This window comes from Xiphias gladius, chromosome 1 (assembly GCF_016859285.1).
Source record: "Xiphias gladius isolate SHS-SW01 ecotype Sanya breed wild chromosome 1, ASM1685928v1, whole genome shotgun sequence".
Taxonomy (NCBI): Eukaryota; Metazoa; Chordata; class Actinopteri; order Istiophoriformes; family Xiphiidae; genus Xiphias; species Xiphias gladius.
The window spans coordinates 10,345,167-10,361,925 of NC_053400.1; the positions used below are offsets into that span (position 1 = coordinate 10,345,167).

At 42.6% G+C, this 16,759-nt stretch overlaps 1 protein-coding gene across 2 annotated transcripts in view; it reads left to right on the forward strand.

The window, feature by feature from the left end:
• Positions 1-4,497: 4,497 nt before the first annotated feature.
• The window catches only part of fto (FTO alpha-ketoglutarate dependent dioxygenase), a 120,640-nt gene continuing 108,378 nt past the window's right edge, over positions 4,498-16,759 (forward strand). The window contains exon 1 of one of the 2 annotated variants that reach the window (XM_040131860.1): positions 4,498-4,605. In XM_040131860.1, the coding sequence (XP_039987794.1) occupies positions 4,528-4,605 (78 nt within the window). In that variant the 5' untranslated portion in view covers positions 4,498-4,527. The remainder of the gene's footprint in view (positions 4,606-16,759) is intronic. The other variant, XM_040131855.1, reaches the window with a different exon arrangement.

Here is a 16,759-nt window from a genome sequence, read left to right on the forward strand (position 1 = left end):
GCTGGTCCTATTCAGAACGACTTCTTTTCTTAGATTATGGAGTATTTTGACAAAGCAGCATATTTCATGCAGACGTCTTTGTTAAAAGTTAAGTCCGGAGTGGGTGATTGTATCATGCTGAACAAATGTGCGATTAATCTGCGGAATGGTGCTGAGTGATAGGGCCCAGGCTTCTTCAGAAAACAGGTCATCTCTGCCTCTACTAAAGAAATCCCCCCGACGGTGAGCGACGCAAGGACACACACAGAGGATGTATGCTTCCGTATTGAGTTTTATAACGTCTTTCAGCCTGACATTGTGCGTGAGATTTTAACAGGAGCTCTTTTGTATGTCAAAACCTCACTTTTAATGGGTTTCTTATAAAAGTGCTCAGTGATCATGGTATTCAAATGGCAATAGCAAAGCGCTTCCTCATTTCGGTGTCTGGAAATGATCCCAGGCAAGGAGGTGTACCACATCTTAGACTAAGGCTGCACGCTCTTTCTACTTGCTAACCGAAGAGCTCTTTCCTGTGGTGATATATGATCATTTATTGAGGCTTAATCAACATGTATTGAATAGTGTATGTGCTTTCTGAACCATTTTATAAGACTCGCCGTGCACTTTAAACCTTGGCCACGGGGTTGCAAGGGTTTTAATAGTATTCCAGCTAAGAGCTAGTGGCAAAAAAAAAGCTCCCGTCACTGCGCAGCTTTCATAGAGTCTTTAAGATTCCTTCCTTTTCCAGGAGCATTGAAAAAAGGTATTTATATTGGCCAGACAGTAGGTGCCACTCATTTCAATACAATGCAAGTAACAGGACCATCCGTGCATAAATTATGTGTGGTTCCTGTGGGAAATGCACAGCTACACATGAGAGAATTTGCAAAATCTGCTAGAATCTATCCACTTAGCTACACAGGACTTTTAATCGTCTTCATCACTGTTGTAGTAACACATTTTATGCACTATAATAACAGGCCACCGGGTGTGAACCACACAGGTACCCTGGTGCTACAAAGAGACTGAACAGGAGTGATGTGGGGGTGCTTCAAAGAAACGTGGCGAAGGCGGTAGGGTATATGGAATGGAAAAAGTCAGCAAGAAAAGAAAAGCCTCTTCTGAACCAGGACATAATCGTTTGGAGGACTCCAGCACATAACCTAAATAATACATTTCAGGTTTTGATATAACTATTACTGCCTGGGAAGAGCTCTTTGATGTTAATTGAAACCACTGGGCAGCAATCTGCTTTATAGCACTGACAAATAACAGTTTCCTAAGGCTAAGCACTGAAGGTTAGCAAGCAGAGAAGGCACATACTTGCTCCATATGCTCATTCGATATAAATAAAAATCAAAAAACAGCTTGTCTTCACTGAGGCAGCATAATGTGCTGGATAGTCCCTGGCCGGAGTTGTGGTGAGTAAAAAATGCTGTTTACAATTCTTAACAGTACCTTCACCAGAGGTCCCATGTGGTGCAGGACGAAGCTTGACTGTATTGTTTTCAGTTTTCCCAGTAGTTTGCTTCCTCTCTTTCATACAGACACCACAGCTTAACTTGATAACGCAATAATAAAATCTAGGTGGCCGACTAGAAACTCCTGCATCGGAAAGATATCATTATTCACAAAGAGGCCTGTCTCTTGTATTTCTCTTCTATTTTTCAGGCCATACAATGGTTTGCAGAATGGGGAGGGATGATTGCAGGGCTGTGGTCTCTGGTTTTAATACAGACACAACACAATGGTCTCTGTCTTCCTTTACTTTGCTTTAGTACATTCTGGCACCATCCTCTTGTCATCTTTTATTCTTCCCCAGCCTTTTTTAGACGCCCATTATATCACAAAACGAAGCCTTGTCAAGGGGTCATGCGGAGCTGATTCAGTGCACAATAACAGAAAACATACCCCCATCGTGAGCACAAACACATTGGCCAGATCAGTAGAAGCGGCTATATGATGATAGAAGGAGTTCAAAGTGAATTTTTTCCCTCCATCCCATACGATACCACATCAGAGTGTGTACACGGGTGACCTTGCCTTACGCTGAACCCCACAGGTCGGACATGAGAGGAGAGGTGCCTGCTTCTGAGCCTGAATCACTGTAGGACAAGTGACAGGCATTGTTGAGGAAGGTAATTGGCTTGTCTCCATGTAAATAGCCCGTAGATTGTGATTGTTCACAGGGCCTCAAATCTGACCATCAAACAGAAAACAACCAGAGAACTTTTTCCTCACTGACTCGCTCCCCATCACAATGACTGGCAGTGAAAACCTGAATGATAGTTTGATACGTTCCCTAAAGGAACATACTGCAATGATGAATTGGGTTTACAGAGCGAATGGAGTGGTGTGGATTTAAAAAAAGATTTTAAGGTCACCAGAACAAAAAGAAAGCATCTATAATATTGTAGACAGGGTTGGTGTTCGAAACATAAAAAAAAAAAAATCGTAAAAAATTATGACAGTAATCTTAAAATAACATTGAAACAATAGTTCAGTGTTTTGGGACATGTTTTTTTGTCTTGCTGAGAGTTACAGATGACCTAAAACACTGACTGGCTGTAACCTTACTGTAAATTTATTGCACAGATATGAAACTGGTATCAATCTTCTCATCTTACTAATGAATTGCATTACAGTTTTAATTAAGCAACTAGTGAGTTTATTAAAACATATTTTTCAAGCAATCCACCTAATTATGATCAAAGCAATTCCCTCTACCCTGGCTCTGAAATGATTCCACAAACATCCATTACTGAGAACTAGACTACATGATTTGAATGGTTTATATACTTTGTGAATCATTTAATAGGGCCCACTCTGCACATACAGTATATTTCTTCAGCCACAGGAGTTGTGAGGACTTGAAAACCAAGCCTCTGCAGGAATTATTGGACAAGAGCCTATACATTATGATCAATTAAAGAGCCCCAAATCTGACAAACCCAGCCAAAGAAAGTCAGGCAGCGAACCATCTCTTCCTTGAAATGTTAACCATAAAGATGATTGACAGTGGGAATATGTGAATGATAGTTTGACGCATAAAAGGAACATAGTGTAATGATGGATTGGGGTGATGGAGGTCAGATGAAGGCAGATTTTGACATTATAAGATAAAAAAAAAAGAAATTATTTACAACAAGCTCTAAAAAGGCACTATAGGCTGACATATGTTCATGTGAAAAAACTTACATGCATGCACATGGATTTAGTTTTCACAAAACGATTCCAAGGACATTTTTCAAATTTATTCTCCCCTTGGAAGACCAGGGCAGAGGAGAGGAAATGTAGGTTATAAATAGGAATCAAAAGAACCCCCTCCGTTTATTAGTAAGGGATGCCAGAGACACCGACATCTTTGAAAGTGGTAGAGCTTTTGAGCATTTTACAAGACAGGTGAAAGAAACATGTGAGTTAAATCACTGTAACCGGCTCACTTGGGTCAGCTCTACCATAAAAGAAAAGAGATTACAAAGGAAACTAATGAAGACACTGATCAAAGTCTGTAATGGTAATATGTAGCAGGTGTTTCAGACCCCTGCAATCCGCCCCTGCCCCGGCCTCCCACCAACGCTCCTCCATCCGTGAAACCCTCTCATGTATTTCACATGTGCTTTGGTAGGAACAATGGACAAAACACATTTTAGCACTATTCAAAGCATGTTATTAGAAATCTGGATGAACCCTCGGAGGGCACCTCAACTGTAGGTGATACACAAAGGCAGCCGCATAGATGCTGCGCGTTTACAGTGCTCTTTCATGATCGGTAGTGAGTTGAAAAGGGCTGACGTGGTTGAAGCCCACACTGGCAGAAAAGCACCTGGATTTGAGATGCATGCAAGAGTTGAAAGAAGGTTGGCGGGACTTGAACTGGAGCACGTTCAAAGCATGATTGCTATTTTTACACATAGTCTGAGATGAAAGTGGCACTGCTTTTGATTTACAAAGAGGGGGAAAGCATATGGAATATCCATGTTGAAGACTAGGATATTCTGAAAAAAAATATTTAAAGTTAATTTAAAAAAAACCTGTTCTTCAAAAGTTTTAAGCTTCAAAATATTACAGCACAGCAATGATTACATCAACAACAAAAACAACAACAACAACAAATAATGATAGTTATACCAATAATAATAATAATAATAATAATAATAATAATAGTGTGTAGTGTATTTTTCGTTGATATGTCACAGCCATTTTAAAGGGTCTGTAAAACTTCACTGACTTAAAAGCATGTTGAGCGGTGTATCTGGATTTTGTAGATCTGTACCTGCGCTGCACCTGCGCAGTGCAACATCTAGAGCGTGCCAAAGCTGCTTCCGCCACGAGCACACGTTCGCGCTGGGATTTGTAGTTCTCATGGCGAGGCGTTAGGCAACTACTTCAAGAGTCTCTGTGCAAAAAATAATTTTTCCCTGAAAATATTGACAGTCGGGCTCAGACTGTAATAACGTGAAAGGATGCTTTTGCATGCGCCCTTCGTATACGAGAATAGATTGATCCACCATAATTCGTGCACTACATTAACCAACGTCGCCCCTAATGAAAGCGAGGCAGTGTAAACACAACTCCAGGAACATGAAAAGATCGGGTGACAGTGAGGGGGAGAAGAGAAGAAAGGTATTGATAGCGTTTTTCTCCGTTAGGTCTGGCATTTTTCTAAGCCCTGTCGCTCGTTGAATATCTAATGCTCCTTATGTGATGCTGCTGGCTGCATTTTGAAGGCTAGAAAGCCGCGAATGTCAGCGCATACCTCACCTTGCGTGTTTCCTTTATTGTGTTTTCCATTTTTTTTCCCCCCCAGTCTACCACAAAGAAGAATTACAGTTACATTAAAACGCCGCTTTATCACGTAAATACACTGCTGATAAAAAGCCGTAGCTCGGAGGAGTAATGTCTTGGCAGCATCCCACATCAAGTGGAAATACGATATGAGTTAGAGAGTGTAGGATGCTAGTGAGAAAATAGTAAAAGTCACAACTGTTCCATAGGTTAGTTATTCACAGTTAGTAAAAAACAAACAAAACAAAAAAACAAAACAAAACAAAGAGCAAACACGAGGCTGCATCAGGGCTCCATTTGGGTGTCTTTCTGGTGTGAAGAATGAACAATGAATCAAGCGTTAATTGTTTAGTAGCAACGGAACAGCTCAGTGCCACAGTAAAAACAAAAACGTTAAGTTAGTGTACAGTGCGTTTCAGATCTGGCAAGGTGCCAGGCCAGCGGTCTACAGCTGCTTGTGGCTTTGTAGTAAATACACTGGATTAGAGTGCTGGGATGTACAGTAGAATGATAACTTATTGGCTGATGTTGTGATTACACTTAATCAAAGGCTAACCTCTGTTAATAGGCCAGCTGTAGCACCTGATAAGGTCTAAAACGCGAGATGGGTGCAGGGTCATGTTCACACGATGTGAACTGAGATGGGTGCATTTGTAACATGTGAAGACCAACTGTGTGCTGATGCGTTAAGCTGTGTGTCGTGCTGACCTGGGCTTAATCAGGCTTTCACATGCCGTATAACCGTGACTTTTGCGGTTTGTTGAGTTACTAAGGGAAAGGAAGGAAAGGACTCTGCTGTGCCTGAGGCAACATGAGCTGTGGTTCGCCTATAGTCATAGTGTCTGTCTGTCTACCTCTCTGTCTGTTTCTCCTCTTATCTCCTGACTTGGATGCTGTCTGCTGTGGCACATGTGTTTGGATCATGTTAGACAGCAGCGAAACTATGTAGGACGCGGTTCCTCCTGTTTATGAAAGCAGCCATGGCGGCCAGATGAGTGGCTCAGAGAAAGAACTCATTCCAGCTGGCCCTCAGGCAGTCAGGCAGCACTGCACAGACCTAATGGCTTAGCTTCCTTTCTCTTTAGATAAATAAAAGGATGAGCAAGAGGAATTGTAATTGCAAAATGACTATATGAATGTAGAGCAGCCAAGGAATGAGCCTAATTCATTTTTGCCAGTTTTTATAATATCAGTGTTTTTCTTTATTTTATTTTTTTTATAATGATACAGTTATTATGATAACTAATAACTTGGATATGATTGTTGCCTTATCCACTAGGCGAGTGTGTTTACAATGCTGCACAAAGGGAGAAATGTGGTATGATGGGTCCACTGTCATTCTAAGTTAGGGAAGGCAAGCTCCAACAGATTAGTGCCAAATGAATACACAATCTCCTTAGAAAATCCCACCACAGCAAGTCTGTATAACATACTGACAGGTGGGATGCCATAGTCTATATATATATATTTTTCGGTGATATAGAATAGGACATTGGCCTGACTGCCCAGGGGGAGTAACCACACCCCCACCACAGTAATTCACATTTATTTCAATTCAGCAGTCTGAAAAAACATGCTTTTTACATTATTTATAGTAGAGGATGTATCCATCGGACATGGTTTGACAAACTAACTGTTTTCTTTGTTTCAAACTCGTTGTGTTTGTGCATTGTCCCATGTTCTCAAGTAGCTACATTTTCACGAGTTTCCTCCACATGGCAACATTCAATTCGCCTTGTACCCTAATGAATTGAAAACATTTCATTATGTTTTATCAGTGTTGTCATCACAGGATGATTTTCCACTCATGCCTTGGCAAGTGTGAAAGCAGCACTGAACCTGTCCCTTAACCCGATGTTCTAATGCTGTCTTTGATGCAAGCTTGCCATTTGGACAGCGTTGACAGGTATCAAGTGCTGTGTCGAAACAGGAAGTGTGTGTGTGAGCTGCAGGCTAAGTAATGATCACACAGGGTCACCAGATGTTGTGAGGTCCTGGGCTCAGCCCAGCCCATTGCTTAGATCAGCCTCATTGGTTTGCTCTGGTTGTGTCACCTAGTGCAAGCTGTTTAGGGTATTTAATTTCTGAACACTCATTAAAATGGTTTGTGTTTCCCTTGGCAATTCTGTTAAATTAACAACTAGTGAGGTAAAAGCTGATTATATGGCCACACATCCAGACATGGTTAATCAATTTTCCCCACAAAATGTTAGCTGGTGAATTAGTGTAAAGGAAACGATTTATGGTGACTAATGCCGACGTCCTGTCATGTCAGGCCTGGTGTTTTAGCAAGAGGGGGTGTCAGATTCAGCACATTCAGCAGCTTTGTGCTCTGCCGGGCATCTTTTTCTCCCTCTTAACCCAAGCTACACGCTGCTTGCTCTATTAATGAGCCAATAATGGAGAAATAGTGTTGGGTGTTGACATAAAACATGGGTATGGATACCTAAGGCAGGGTAGCACATAAGCTTCAACAGAGCTAGATTTACACCTAGGCTCTGTGTAGAATGGTAGAAAGGGGAACAAGGCATGGGGGCTCTCACAGCTTCATCAGACCCCCGCCAGTTGAGCTGTGGAAAAGCCAGGCCTCAGAAACATACGGCTGTGGCAGATAATGATACCATTACACTAATGGAGCTGGCAAATGAAGGAGAACCCAGATGCCCTGCTTTATTACCGGAGGGGGTCATTTCCTCACTGCATTCCTAATGGCCTGAGCACACAGTATTGATCAGGCTATCATGCTGCTAATCCTCTACAGAATTACTTATCGCAGCCTAGGTGTCGATCCACCGCATGCCCTGCTCTGGCCTCGCCGCTGGGTGGGCGCTGCACGTCCAGCAGGGACCCGCCGGGCCGTTTATGCAGTCATGATTTAGGGCCGAGCAGGGATGGCGTCTGGGAGGTCTTCAGTGATGGGCTGGCCGATTCAATGTGTAAAAAAAGGAGGCAAATGAACCTAACAGCTTTCATTTAATTAAGGAGCAGGCAATGATGCGGTTCCTCCCTCTTTATGGCCCCATTGGCCACTGTGGAGCAGGGGAAACTGTGAGGTTGGGTGTTGTTCTCAGTAATTGTGTTGTGCTGTAAATAAGAACAGGAAGCCCTTGTGCCATCAGCAGCAGAAGGATGCAAGATTTTCACCAGGCCATTGGTCCAAATTAATTACACAGTGCTCAGCATTTAGTATTGAACTCTACTTCTTTCTTGCTTCATGTGGAGGAAAATTGAAGAATTCTGCATGCAGATGTACTTCTTTAGGTCTATACATATAGTGAACCTCCCAGTTCCAATTTGGATTTTTATAATTAAAATAGTGACTTTATCTGAAAAATGAAAAAAAGACATTAGAGAAGAAATTTCTAAATTATTCATGGTATGCCTTATTTGAACATGACTGAGAATGGTGTAGCCTGGGCCAATCATCATTACAAATGAATAAGAGGGTCAGGTAGCACAGAGCCCTTTGCCCAGGGCTTCTGACCTGTCATGTCCTTGGCCCCTTTACTGGGCCCCTGTGTGCATTAGCATCCTCAGGCCATTGGAAGCGTGGCATCCTAGCACCCGCAGAGCCCTCTTGTTACCTCTGGCCTTGGCTAATCAAAGAGTTTACCTTAAGGGGGACATTTAGCCCTGTTCGTTAGGGCCATTCCAGTAGCCATAAAGAAGTATTTATATATTTCCATCTGGAACAACCTGTCGTGGCTAGGGAAACTAGCTATTGATCCAGATATTTAGTCATTTCTTTCTGCGTGTGCTATCAATATTGTCCAAACATCCGTCCACACGAGGGTTGACCTCAGCCCCGGCCTCTATTTTTCGCTCCCATTGGAGTTCAGTGATATACTATTCTGAAAAGTAAAATCAATGAATGAATATGAAGTTTTGGTGTGTAATATAGTGCAGGCCCAAGGCCCCAGGTCTTTCATTGATCCGCTATGTGAGTGTTGGAGGGGACTGATTAGTCTGCTACTGAGCTTTTCCTCTACATGTCTTTACCTTGTCTTGCCTATTTGATCTTTGGCTCATATATTTGGACTGAGGTGTTTATAGATCAGCATGGTTAGTCAAGCCCTTCTATTTAAACTAATTCAGCCAACATATGAAAACTGTATTGTATAAAACTGATTGTTGTATGATTTGCCCCACTTCATCTGTGATGTAAGCATTAAAATCAGTGATTAAGGATACGTATATGAATGGTGACTTTTAAACAAAAGTGAGCTGTTTCCTAATAGTTAAAATAATGCAGTTATTACAAGTTACTGTTTATTACCCATGAGATGGTTCGCTGTCGATGACATTCTCTTATCAACCATACAAGAGTTGGCTCAGCTTCTGATGATCAATATGAGAAACCCTGCATGTCGTTCACTTACTTCCTACCACCTTTTTTTTTTATAGCAGTCTGTATTGAATGCATGACATTTTAAAGGTGCACGGTATGTACATTTGGTTTGCATCTGGAGGGATATCAACTTTTACAGCCCTGCCTGTGCTGTCTCAGGGTACATGACTAAGATGACCTGCCACGGACTCCCATATGTGGTTGTAGACCTGTGATCTTACTATACATTTAAATGGAATAACAGAGATAGCCTTATGCTAGGCATTACAGTTTGGTGTGGCTGTGGAGTTGAACGCCATAGTGAGTCATGCTGTAATTGAAATGGTCATGTGCAGAGGTTTCCCCCAACCACCAGCTGCCATCATCTAGCAGCCTTAGTCTGTGTAACATTCTTCGCAAATAAAAAAAAAATGAAATTGAAGCTTGATCATTTAAAAACATTAAGAAATGAATTACAACTTCAAGCACCAATACTTTGGTTTATTGCGGTGTCTAGCATTTACCAGTCACTAGGTTTGTCCAAACAGCCCTTGACAGCTCACGTGTCGTTACAGCCCCTACCGAGCACCTCATATTAGTGTTGAGGTTATAGCCACAGATGTCAGCATATTCACAAACAAGGCCGCGATGTGGATCATGCAAACTGGCTGACCAGATCAGCCGTGAGGTTCAATGAGATTACATCGAATGTGACCTGCCCAAGTAGGGTTCATCTGTCATGCATGTGTCCTGTCACAAGAGAGACACAGAATAATCAGTTCAATCAATAGATGGTGGTTGCTCATTGGACTGGTGCTGAATAAACATGGGAATGACCCTCTCACCTCATACACAGAGGCTAGAGCCTCCAGGGAGTTCATTAGCCACTCGAGGCTATGATCCGGATGAGTCGTTATTTTCCTTTTCTGTTTGTTTGGCATTCTGGTGGTGTGTGTGTGTGTGTGTGTATGTGTGTGTGAATGTGCACTATGTGTGGGGTTTTGTGTACTTTGATGGGAGTAAGTTTGAGGTGTGGGTTTGTGTGTGCCTTTGAATGCATGGTTGTGTGTGTGTACGCACACACTTTTTTCCATATTTGTGTGTGTTGAAAATGCTGTTGGTGTTAATGCTATGAGAACATAACAATTACCGAGGTAATCTTGTTTTAGACTTATTCAGTCCCAACCTCCAAAGCAAAAATTTCCGTAATGATCAATGCAACCATGAATACATCCTAGCTGCCCTGGTTGTTGCTAATGTTAGCTAACTCCAATAAAAAAAATTTCATTATACAAAAGCATCTGCATAGGACTGAGCCGTCATCATGCCGTTTATTTGTGAATTTATTTACCTTTGTAATGACTCACCTTTCCAATAAAAGTGCCTACTGCTATGGTGCTGCCCAACATCTGGTTTCAATGGAAAGTCCAAAACTCTTCATTCACAAAAGCTGCAGGAGACCAGGTTCACAAGGTGCTGTAAATAGTAACTGTTAATTTGTACATCATACGTTCTTTTCCATAAACACGAGCAATGAAAATGTGTTAAAATACCTGGCCTCCCGGGTTATTGCTTTGAATATAAGAAGTGCCTCCTTTAGCCAGAGCCAGGTTTTTAGCATTGCCGTTAGTTTAGCCAGCTGGAGGTACACTTGACCTCCTCTGCTGACCACCATTAACAAAATACAAGTACTTACAATACAAGTACTTACAATACTTGTAAAGACAGACAATAATAAACAACTTATATAATATAATACTATATATTATATTATATATATATATATATATATATATATATAACTTCCAGTGTGGAGTAATAGTCCTGGCGTAGGTGTCCTGGTTGTGCTGGATTTGCTCTCACAGATCTTTTTATATTGCTCTTTCCAGCATTTACTCAGCATCAAGTGTCTGAGAAGTGTCTGCTCACTTCAGGTGGTCTGTTCATGTCTCAGTGATTCTTCCTCTGAGCTCCTGTGTGTTTTTTCTTCATCAGCCTAACTTTTCCTTGCATATGCGAAGAAGCCAACGGCAGGCTGACTGGCATGCTGTCAGACAGGCGATGCCTTTCCAATGGTGGAGCATCAGCCCTTTCCTGAAAGCTTGTATGTGGGGTATGTGTGTGTGTGTGTATGTCTATCTACTGAATGTGTCTATGTAGAAAAGTGGGGGTATTGTCAGGACGTGACCGGCACACTTTCCATGTTCTTCTCGAGACAGGTGCTCCTGGGTGAGCACTGGTGCATGACAGTTGCCTTTCATTGCTGTCTTCTTTACACTTAACCCCTGACCAGCCCGCCCTTCTTTTTCTTCCTCTTCATCCTCTTCTCCTCTCTCATCCCTCCCTCTTTCCTCCACGTCTGACCTCTTCTCACGGCACTTCCCTCGGCCGTCCTGAGTGATGGACTGCGAAGGCTGGTGGGCGGGTTGCGCTTTGTATTTGGTGGTGGTGTGGTGCGGCAGGCTTGTCACAAGCCTAACACTGTCAGGCCATGGAAACCCGGCTGTCCAGACTTAACTGCACACACACACACTCACACCCACACCACAACTTTTTGTTCAGCAGTCCGTAATTCCATCCACTGGCGCTGTCAAGCACTTGATCAAATGTGCATAAAGAAAGGAGCCCCTTGGCTGAGTCCCATCTTCTCTCTTCCTATCATAATGTAGGCAGATTTCCCCTCCTCTGCCTGTTCCTTCAACTCTGTTTATTCAGATGAGCCTGACTGGGGGGCAGCAGGTCACATCCACTTGCCTTGCTAAAACGGTCCTGAATTGAGGGTTGTCTCCAGTGAGATGGAGAGAGAAAAAACACAAGGAGGGGTTAGGAAGGGCTGCCAAGCGGTCATGTCAGGGCTGTTTTCAGGGCTACTTGTGTGTGTGTATGTGTGTGTGTGTGCGCCATGGCAGGGGTAGGGGTTAGGGAGTTTGAGGGTTCAGTTGTCAACCCCTGTGTCATGCTTGCCCTGGCCCTGTTATGTAGAGGGCATCCACTGTCATTTGTTGCAGAACTGTTTGAAGTGGAGTGAGCCACAGAAGCATAAAAAGCAGTCAGCACACTGTGTGCTCTCAGGTGCCTTCAGGTAACACACATTTATTTAAAAGTACAAACTCATACGCTGCAGGGACTAATCCCTTATTAGTTTGACACTCAAAAGTTTGTGTCTTATCTAGTTTGGCTTTTTACAGATATTTTTCAGGCCTTTTAATCTCCATCATAACTGTGTGTATTGACAATGAAGACTGATCCAGATGTTTTCTATAGTACATACTTAGTTTTTATGTTGTTTTCTCTTTTGTTCTTTGAGCTTCATCATGTTAAGTGAAGTAGGTGGATTAAAGTCATGCTTTAAGCCAACTTTGGGACAAGTTACACTAGGCAAGCTTGTGTATTTTTTTCAACAGTCATTCTGTACTTCCAAGTTTTTTTGAAGTTTATCCCACTGTGTGTGTGCGTGTCTATGTGTTTGTATGTGTGTGTGTGTGTGTGTGTGTTTGTATGTGTGTGTGTGTGTGTGTGTGTGAGTGTGTGTGTGTGTGTGTGTGTTTGTACCTGTGTTTGTCATTGTAGGTGTATGTGTGTGCTTCATCTGACATACATCTCCCACATTCTCTCCACTATAGAAAAAAAGCATTGGTTAAGACTCCTTAAACTTGTTGTTGGAGTGTCAGTGAAGACATGAGCACAGCACACACTATGAGCTTAATCCAACAACAGCCCGTCTGCCATACTGCACACCCGCTATCTGCGAGCATGTGGACCCCTTCCCCACTGCCATTGTCATATATAGGGGGCATTGTCACATAGGAGATGGACTCATGTAAATGCGATGACAGGCTAGTGTCTCGACTGACTGACAGCACAGAGGGATTGGGCTAATCTGAGTGACTGATTCGAGGCGCACAGCGGCTCGGCTGTCCCCATAACTCCTGAGAAATAGACAGCTTCAGCGGAGTTATCTGTGTTTGTAAGTCCTTCTGCTGCACTGGGATGACAATAGGGATTAGTGCCAAGGTTCTTTAAACTGTTTTTTTTTTTTATTTTATTTTTTTTTTGGGGGGGGAGCTCTTATCGGAGTCTCGGCAGGATGCTGCCGCAGCCAGTTTTCCTTGACTGTCAATTAAAGAGGGGATCATTAACTTCAAGGGTATAAATGTTCTAACACTAGTATTACGTTGGGAAGCTAAGTCGCTGACAGATGTTCCAACTTTAATTCTCCACTTGTTTTTTTGTCCTTTAATTAATTTATGTATCACTATTCGGGTTTTAAATATTTTTTCCCCCTGTCTGCTCTTTGTTAGCCTGTAATCTCAGTTACCATGGTAGTCGCAAAGACGATTGGGCCTTGTCACTCGCCTGTGTTTCTTATGAGGTTCAATCGGCTAATGTATTCAATATCACCCAAACTGAAAGGTAAACAGTATCTAATGTTGTGTGTGTTCCTGCACTACCTCAATGCAGCCTGGAGGCGCTGGGTGGGAGAGCAGCATGTCTGCCTTTAGTTCTCCAGGTGTTTCATGCGGACCCAACTAGTTAGAATGGTGCTTGATAAAAACAAAATGAGCACAGCTTGTATCTCTGTACTTGTGTGGATTTTTTGGAGGTAAACAAAAGTAGTGTACTACTTTGGGGTTTTCTTGTGGAAGCTTTGTTGGCAGTTGTGAAGCATGGGTATGACAACTGTGGTTGAGATTTTGTGTTATAGAGCTGCGAAGGGATACAGTAAGGTGTATGCTGTAGGTGGCCACATATCGAATGAAAGAAAACTGGAGGAGGAGAGACGTTAGTATTGGGAGAGAGATAGGCGACAGAGACTGCTAATGGGCAAACCCTCTTCATCCACCGCTACTGCCATCACCACCACCACCCTATTCTCTCATGACAGCTCTTTTCCTTTGTTCTTACCTCGGCCCACTCTCTGCCGGGGATTCGTGACAAGTTTTTGCGGGCTGATCAAACGCCGCGGTGACACTTGATTAGGATATAGCGCTTGTTTACAGTAGTGCATGGCGAGGACCCCCCCTTCTCAGACAACAGGAGAGACTTCACCTTGACTAATTAAATTTGCACCTGCAATGCCAGCTGTGACAGCCACTGGAGGGCTGTATTTATTTATCACTCCATCATTTGTCACTACATACATACTTCCTGTGACGTTCATGGAGGCTGAGTTTGCATTAGCTCCTCTGTTTACCTACAGTGTGGGTTTCTCCAATAGCTGTCTTTATTGTTTTTCTCTCTGCCATGACGTTCAGGGGTTGGATTAGTCCTCCACCACGGAGACAGGTGATTGTATCTGAAGTTGTGGAGCTGCTCCAGGGGGCACTGTTGAGCAGCAAAGAGGGGAGGATGGACGTACACGATCACTAGATTTTCACGTTTGGGAAATCCTGTGTGTAATATCTTGGTTTTCAAAATTGCTTCTGACTGATAACTAAAAACATATTTTTACTTGCATATTTTTGGTGGTGGAAATTTAAAAAAAATTATTTCCATAGTCATTTTTTCTTCAACTTTGCTTTCCTTGACAAATTTGACAAAATTTCAAAGCTCACTTAGGTAGGACAGGATGTTGCACAACTTGTAATATCAAATTAATTTACATGATTATGGCATTTAGATGGAAAATACAAAAACTGGTTGATCAAATTCTTTATGATCTCATGTGAGTCTGAAGGAGCCCTTATTTAAAATAGTTATTTGTGTCCCTCCGTCAAAGTGTGTGTGTATTTAATCATGCAATAATGTGCATACATATGTGTGCTTGTACATGATCTGCCTGTCAGAGTGTGCAGGTGTGTATATATCTAGATCAGTGTTGAGAGTAAAAAAAGGCCACAGTCGAAGTAAGCAGGACATCAGTCACCCGGTAGAAGGAGACAGGGCCTGGTAATTTGTGGCTCCCTCCCCCACCCCCCCCTCTGTTGCCCCCCCCAAGCCTCAAATTGACCAGGCTCGACTGCTGGTCATGCTGTATTACATGGGTTAGATGAAGTAATTATTTCTAGGCCACTGACTACAAGCAAGATTAATAGTTTTTGAAACGGTCATAATAGAGGGCTGACCCCCCATGACATAAGCATTATTTCAAGCTCACCTCAACTCTCATCCCTCTCACCTCTGGGCACCAGCAGAGTGTGATTTATACCTGGGCTAATGAGAGGAGGGGACCTAGTAGCCCAAGGCCACCAGCCTACCAGTGCAGTGTTACATGCTTACTGCCCCAACTGATCATACAGTGGGGTCACTTGAGGAAGGCTGGTGGATTGTTTGCTTGACTGGGTTTTGGAAACACAATGTAAAAGTAATTAAAACCTACATAATTCTTTTAACGTCATTATTTTACTGTATGTTTACATTTGAGTTGAAAGTTGAATGGTTTCAGCTGTTATTTGGAAAGGATTTCTGTGCCCTGAGATGTCCTTGAAGGAACAGAACAATATGCTAGAGATATTGAATCCTTCTGTCCCAGGTCACTTCATCTGTTCACTCCCCCACCCCTGATACTCTGGTGCCTTAAAGAGCAGAGAAGCTGGAAAGTTGTCACTAGGTGGCACTTGGACATCATGTTATCAGATGCCTTCCTCCCTTCACCCCACCACCATCCTCTCCCCCTCCCCTATGTGCTAAGTACACCTCAGATGTCAGGGTGTTTTATTTTTATTGGATGAGGGCAGTGTGTAATGCATTCACCTCCATTCCTGCCAGCTGTTAAATGCCCCAGAACATGGTCTGGCCAGGCTCCACCCCGTTAACCCCTCTGATTGGCTGTAGTAATTAGCAGAAGTGAGCAGAAACTATGACGGCTAGCAAGGGTTTGGGATAGCATGCGACTCCCTGGTATGTATGTGACAGAATGGTCCGTCCTGCCCGGGTTTAAGTGACTTGGGTCTGGTAACATCCCTCCTGACTCCAGTAGATGTGTGTATTCTGAGCTTTAATATTAACCCTCAACTTAAACACATGCATGCGGTGTGACGCCAGCAATTACATTTTCAAATGGCTGGGTCTATAAACCTCCAGGATGTTAATCTGTCACCATTCAAGCTACTGGGAAGAGTGAAAAGAGGATTAAGCTATTCAATTCCTGGTAGAATATTTTCCTTTGTTCAGAATGAGTGAAGGAAAAATAAATAAAGAAATGAGGTAGCTTCTCAAGCAAGACAAGTAACGTCTGCTATACTTCAGGATTTGGCTAATGCCATTACAGCAAACTTATCTGCTTCAGGATTCCAGGAAGACAGGCTAACGGTCGTGTAAACAGCCACAAATGATATTCGGTCCTTAATTCAATATTAAATCTGAGGTCACACCATAATGCCAGTTTATCTGGGTCAAAGACTACATGACTGAGAATTGGACCTGTCCTAGATGTTCAGTCCACATCTGTTTTGTGCCATATGTTATTCTAGTGGCTTAGGTGATTGTCAGTATTTAAACTTAGGCAAATGCTCTATCTTGTTAATAATACCCTATTCAAAAATCAGTTTAAACAAATACATCTCAACAAATTATTCAAGAAGTTGTCCTAGTTGTCTGCAGAAAAATACATGAAATAGTTGATTGCAGAAAAGTAAAACAGCTCGCCAAATTTTGATGGATGGCAACTTAGGCCTGCGCTTGGAAAAATTGAAGCAGACAGGATCCTCTCTATTTTGGATATGT